At 42.0% G+C, this 7249-nt stretch overlaps 1 protein-coding gene across 1 annotated transcript in view; it reads left to right on the top strand.

Moving 5' to 3' along the window:
- Window positions 1-5850: 5850 nt before the first annotated feature.
- Window positions 5851-7249, top strand: part of LOC306848174 (peptidyl-prolyl cis-trans isomerase C-like) — an 8762-nt gene continuing 7363 nt past the window's right edge. The window contains exon 1 of the mRNA XM_079382560.1: window positions 5851-6061. Within this exon, the coding sequence (XP_079238686.1) occupies window positions 5957-6061 (105 nt within the window). The 5' untranslated portion in view covers window positions 5851-5956. The remainder of the gene's footprint in view (window positions 6062-7249) is intronic.

A 7249-nucleotide genomic window follows, 5' to 3' on the forward strand; every position in this document is an offset into this window, starting at 1 on the left:
TTGTTACCTGTAGCAGAAGAACCGCTTCTCAATATTATTAACTCATCGTTATCTTTAGGTCACATCCCAAAACCATTCAAGCTGGCGGTTATTAAGCCTCTTATTAATAAACCACAACTAGATTCTAATGAACTGGCAAATTACAGACCCATTTCAAATCTTCCGTTTGTCTAAAATTTTAGAAAAAGTTGTGTCTGCTCAATTGTGCTCCTTCTTGCAAAAAAATGATCTCTATGAAGAATTTGAGTCAGGTTTCAGGCCCAATCATAGCACAGAAACTGCACTTGTTAAAATTACAAATGACTTGCTTCTTGCTTCAGACCAAGGCTGCATCTCATTGCTAGTATTACTTGATCTTAGTGCTGCGTTCGACACTATAGACCATGACATACTCATAGATCGATTACAAAACTATACTGGTATTCAAGGACAGGCTTTAAGATGGTTTAGATCCTACCTGTCCGATCGCTACCACTTTGTTCATTTAAATGGGGAGTCATCTCAATTATCACCAGTAAAGTATGGAGTACCACAAGGATCTGTCCTAGGTCCTCTGCTATTTTCAATATACATGATGCCTCTTGGTAATATTATTAGAAAATACGGGATTAGTTTTCATTGTTATGCTGATGATACTCAACTATATATTGCAACAAGACCAGATGAAACTTCTAAACTATCTAAGCTAATAGATTGAATACGAACCAAGATGGCGCCGAGCATGGCAGCCGTGTTGCGAGCTCCAAGAAAACTCTGCAGTTTTTCTTATGTTTTTTATGTTTTATTTGTTATTTTGTTGTTTCACGTGTTAGATGTTGTCAGTATAACTGTCTACGATAGACACACGCTTTTAAACATTGGTTCCTTCGTCGCGCAACGCAAACCGGACTTTGAGTTCCTGAACGCCGGCGCCTTGTTTACAGACACCGCATCAGAGCCCTTTGTCTGGGCTGCACGATCGCGACCGAAGAAACGCCGCCGGAAAAGGGGGAAGAGAGCCGGCGTCCTTGTCAGACTCAGACGCCGTCCCCTCCGACCTCCTCTCCCAACTATTTTGCTGGCTAACGTTCAGTCACTGGACAACAAACTCTGTGAACTGCGGGCACGCATCTCATACCAACGGGAAACAAGGGACTGCTGCATTATTTGCCTCACAGAAACCTGGATGTCGGCAGTGGTTCCAGACTCAGCCATCGAGCTCACGGGGTTCTCCGTGCACCGCTCGGACAGAACGAAAGAGCTCACAGGGAAAAGCAGAGGCGGGGGCGTCTGTTTCTTTATCAACAACTCGTGGTGTGATGAAAGGAACCTACACTCTATTAAATCCTCCTGCTCCCCTGACCTGGAATTTCATATGCTTCTGTGTCGACCATTCTGGCTACCGAGGGAATTTACAGCGATCATAATCACAGCTGTTTACATTCCCCCTCAAGCCAACACAGACCAGGCACTTAAGGAACTGTATGGGAATATAAGCGAGCAGGAAACCGCGTACCCAGATGCAGCGTTTATTGTTACGGGGGACTTCAACAAAGCCAACTTCAGAACAATAGCTCCAAAATACTTTCAACACATCACCATCAACACGCGTGGTGATCGTGTACTGGACCACTGCTACTCTCCATTCCGGGACGCCTACAAATCGCTCCCCCGCCCACCTTTCGGCAAATCGGACCACACTTCCGTTCTGCTCCTGCCTGCTTATAGGCAGAAACTGAAACGAGAAGCACCCGCCCTCAGGACAATTCAATGCTGGTCGGACCAATCAGACGCTATACTACAGGACTGTTTTGATCACGTGGACTGGGACATGTTCCGGGCAGCGTCTGATGACGACATAGAGGCGTACTCAGATACTGTAACGTGTTTCATCAGGAAGTGTGTAGAGGATGTAGTACCGACAAAAACAATCCGCATCTACCCCAACCAAAAACCGTGGATTAACAGCGATGTTCGAGCAGCCTTGTCAGCGCGGACATCTGCCTTTAAATCCGGAAACTCTGACGATCGCAAACAAGCCAGTTACGATCTCAGGAAATCAATCAAAGCTGCCAAACGACAATATAAAAACAAAGTTGAAGAACAATTCAAAACCAACAACGCAAGAAGCATGTGGCAGGGTATCAACAACATCACAGATTTCAGAGGGAATAAACCAGCTACTGTGAACATTGCCGCCTCTGTACCGGACGAACTTAATAACTTTTATGCTCGTTTCGAGGCTCACAACACCGCCCGCACAGAGCGCGCTCCCGCGGCTGTAGCAGAAGAGGCGAGCGCACTTTCCTTTTCTGTCGCAGATGTAACCCGATCCTTCCGACGGGTGAACATCCGCAAGGCTGTGGGTCCCGATGGCATCCCAGGCCGTGTGCTCCGAGCATGCGCATTCCAACTGGCCGGGGTTTTCACAGACATTTTTAACCTTTCCCTCTCTCTGTCTGTGGTTCCCGCATGCTTCAAAAAATCCACCATTGTGCCCATACCAAAGAAAAATAAAATCACATGCTTGAATGACTGGAGGCCCATTGCTCTGACACCCATCTTCAGCAAGTGCTTTGAGAAACTCATCAGAGACTACATCTGCTCTGTGCTGCCTGACTCACTGGATCCCCTACAATTTGCATATCGCAGAAACCGTTCCACAGACGATGCTATTGCCTTCACCCTGCACACTGCTCTCTCCCACCTGGAAAATAAGAACACCTATGTGAGAATGCTGTTTGTGGACTACAGCTCAGCATTCAATACCATAGTGCCTGCCACACTGGTTGAGAAGCTCCAGACTCTGGGACTAAACGGATCTCTGTGCAGCTGGATCCTGGACTTCCTGACAGGCAGATGTCAGGTGGTCAGAATGGGCAACAACACTTAATCCCCGCTGACCCTCAACACTGGTGCTCCTCAGGGCTGCGTCCTCAGCCCACTCCTGTACTCCCTGTACACACACGACTGTACAGCAACACACAGCTCCAACGTCATCGTCAAATTTGCTGACGACACAACGGTGATAGGCCTGATCACTGACAACGATGAGACGGCCTACAGAGAGGAGGTGAGAACCCTGACTAAATGGTGTCAAGAGAACCACCTCTCACTCAACATCGACAAGACCAAGGAGCTGGTGGTGGACTTCAGGAGACAGAGCAGAGAACACACACCCATCACCATCGACATGACACCTGTGGAGCGAGTAAACAGCTTCAAATTCCTCGGTGTTCACATCACTGAGGATCTCACATGGTCCGCTCACACAGATGCAGTGCTGAAGAAGACACACCAACGCCTCTTCTTCCTGAGACGGCTGAGGAAGTTTGGAATGAGCCCCAGCATCCTCAGATCATTCTACACCTGCACTGTGGAGAGCATCCTGACAGGCTGCATCACCGCCTGGTTTGGAAACAGCACTGCTGGCAACCGCAAAGCTCTGCAAAGGGTCGTGCGAACTGCCCGTCACATTGTTGGAGGTGAGCTTCCCTCCCTCCAGGACATCTACACCAGGCGGTGTATAAAGAAAGCCCGGAGGATCATCAGTGATTCCAGCCACCCGTCCCACAGACTGCTCTCTCTGCTGCCCTCAGGAAGACGTCTCCGCAGCATCCGATCCCGCACCAGCCGACTGAGGGATAGCTTTTTTCCTCAGGCTATCAGGCTAATGAACAGTAAAAACTAATACACCCTACAGCACACTCCCACTTTACAATATACCACGCACTGCACTTTAATCCCATACAGTTCAAACTGGACTACCAGTACACTACTGCACAAATACAACAATCTTTTTGCCAGCACCGGATACCATCCAATGCACATCCATGACATTTGCACATCCGGTTTATATATAATCTGCTGCATCTTCGCATATTACTGTGTGTATATAACGTAGAATCTGTACTACATACTGTGTATAATGTGTATCGGTAACTGTATGTCTGTCTAATAGTACACTGTGTGTACTGAGTATATGTATGTGTATATTACACATTGTCATCTGTATAAGTCTGTACGTATGTATGGTAATGTCTATATGTAAATTGTTTTTGCAGTGTCTGGAGCACGCTCTCAAGAATTTCACTCACGAAGGCACACGTGCTGTGGTGATGTGACAATAAAAGTGATTTGATTTGATTTGATTTGATTTGAGATTGTGTAAAAAATGTAAAAGATTGGATGACCAATAATTTCCTCCTATTAAATTCAGATAAGACAGAGATATTACTTATTGGACCAAAAAAACAGTACACAGAATCTCGTGGATTATAATTTGCAACTAGACGGATGCACTGTTGCGTCCTCTAAAGTAAAAAATCTGGGTGTTATATTAGACAGCAACTTGTCCTTTGAAAATCATATTTCCCATGTTACAAAAACAGCATTCTTCCATCTTAGAAACATTGCCAAGCTTCGAAGCATGCTCCCTGTTTCTGATGCAGAAAAGCTAGTTCATGCATTCATGACCTCTAGACTGGACTATTGTAATGCACTGCTAGCTGGTTGTCCTGTATCTTCAATAAACAAGCTACAGATAGTCCAAAATACAGCGGCTAGAGTTCTTACCAGGTCAAGAAAATATGATCATATTACCCCAATTTTACAGTCTCTGCACTGGCTACCTATTCAGTTCCGTATCATTTACTAAATATTATTACTTGCCTATAAGGCCCTAAATGGTTTAGCTCCTGCGTACCTAACTCGTCTTCTACCACGCTATAATCCAACCCGCTCTCTAAGGTCACAAAACTCTGGACTTTTGGTAGTGCCTAGGATAGCAAAGTCCACTAAAGGAGGTAGAGCTTTTTCACATTTGGCTCCCAAACTCTGGAATATCCTTCCTGATAACGTTCGGGGTTCAGACACACTCTCTCTGTTTAAATCTAGATTAAAGACACATCTCTTTAGCCAAGCATTCACATAATGCATCTTATAATCTTGTACTGCAGTTATATCTGATCAAATGTACATTATTATTATTCTTTAGCTTGGGTTGAACAAATCATTTTTGCTTAGATGGAACAGCAGCTACACTAATTATGTCTCTATTTGTTTCTCTGTTGATTAACATCCCGTGGTAACTAGGAATGACAGAAGCTTCAGTCTGGATCCAACCCTTAAATGATCTGAGATGACCGAACACCTGAGAAAAGATGATGCCAACCCCTCAGAGGACCTCAGAGGATGCCAACGCTCAGACAACATACAGAATTAACACATTTTGCCAAAAGTTAAACATATTAAGGTTCTGCAATATATAAATATATTGTGGAAACTTAAATTCCTGTAGAGCTGCTTTGCAACGATTTGTATCATAAAAACCACTATACAAATAAACTTGAACTTGAACCATCAGAAATATTATATATTCCAAATGTTTTTAAAAATCAAGTCTCTTGCACATCTTATTTGAAAATCTGGTGTGCGTGTTAGTTAGCTGGTAGACTACTATCTAATGTTTAGACCAACTATCCTGTTCCAAAAAAAACCCATTGAAAACTGGACTTAAAAATAAATAAATAAATAATAATAATAATTAAAAAAAATTATAATCCATATTTTCCAAAAATATAAATAAAATATATTCCAAAAATATAAACATACATTTTATGAGAAAACACTATTTTTCTAAGCTATACTTCAAATTACACATTTAATTCAATGTTTTAAATGTCGTTTCTTTGTGAAATTTACTTGCAATTTTTGAGTCAAAATGTTTCTGCACCATTTTTTTCTTGTTTATTGACATTTCTCCGTTGTTCTGTATATTGATGAATACTATTCTTTATAGATCGGTGTCTTGTTGTAGATTAATATGCGTGTACGTAAATAAATTCCTGAGACGGTGACGCGCGCGGGAGGCGGAGCGTCATCCAGGAAGACGCGCGCGTCACGGAATCCGCTGCTTCTCTTCAGTCAAATCCGCGCTCGCATCGCATCGCATCGCATCGCGTCCATATTCAGAGAGATGCAGCAACATCAGCTCTGGCGCGCGTTTGCGCTCCTCTATTTGCCGTTTTTAGGAAGCGCCATTGATTTTAAAACGCGGACGGGACCGCGAGTGACGGACAAGGTGAGACGCACGTCCTGCAGCATTCTCCGCGACGCGTCCGCCATACAATCATCCATCCGCTTCTACATGAACTAAACCTGCGGCGTATCGGTAGTGTTTTTGTCTTTGAAGCGATGAGAGATCGCGCGCATGCGTGTCCGGCAATGCATCTGTTCTGTTCATTCCATCTCGACGCGACGCGACGCGTTCCTGGACTGCGTCATATATGAAGATTTACAGAAACACACAGCAATGCAGCATCATGAGCGAATAAGCTGATTATGTTAGTTAATAGTATAATACACTTTTGAATAAAAAAAAAATCGTCTATGCGCGGTTTTTATTTATTTATTTGCATATTTGATACACTGGCTTTCAAAAGTTTGGGATTTTTAAGTCTCTTCTGCTCATCAAGGCTCTATTAATTTGATCAAAAATACGTAATATTGTGAAATATTATTACAGTTTAAATCAGCTGTTTTCTATGTGAATATGTGTTAAACTGTAATGTATTTCTGTGATCTGCAGCTGTATTTTCAGCATCATTCCTCCAGTCTTCAGAGTCACATGATCTTCAGAAATCATAATAATATACTGATTTACTGCTCATTAAACATTTCTGATTATTATCAATGTTGAACACAGTTGTGCTGCACAATATTTTTATTTTGGAACCTGTGATACTTTTTTCAGGATTCTTTAATGAATAAAAAGAACAGCTTTCATTCAAAATATAAATCTTTTCAAACAATACAAGTTAGAAACTTTTTTTAAATTAATTTTAACATCCTTCCTGAATAAAAGTATTAATCTCTTTCAAAAAAGAAAAATATATACTGATCCCAAACTTTTGGACAGTAGTGTATATATATATTTATATTTTAAATAAATGTTGCTCTTTTTATTCAAAGAATCCTGAAAAAAGTCACAGCTTCCAAAAAAAGTTAAATATTAAGCAGCAAAAACGGTTTTCAGCATTGATAATAATCAGAAATGTTTGTTGAGCAGTAAATCAGTATATTATTATGATTTCTGAAGATCATGTGACACTGAAGACTGGAGTAATGATGCTGAAAATACAGCTGCAGATCACAGGAATATATTACAGTAATTGCAATAATATTTCACAATATTATTGGTTTTTCTGTATTTTGATCAAATAAATGCAGCCTTGATGAGCAAAGAAACTTCTTTAAAAAAAACATTAAA

Source organism: Barbus barbus, assembly GCF_936440315.1.
Source record: "Barbus barbus genome assembly, chromosome: 28".
In the NCBI taxonomy this organism is placed as follows: Eukaryota; Metazoa; Chordata; class Actinopteri; order Cypriniformes; family Cyprinidae; genus Barbus; species Barbus barbus.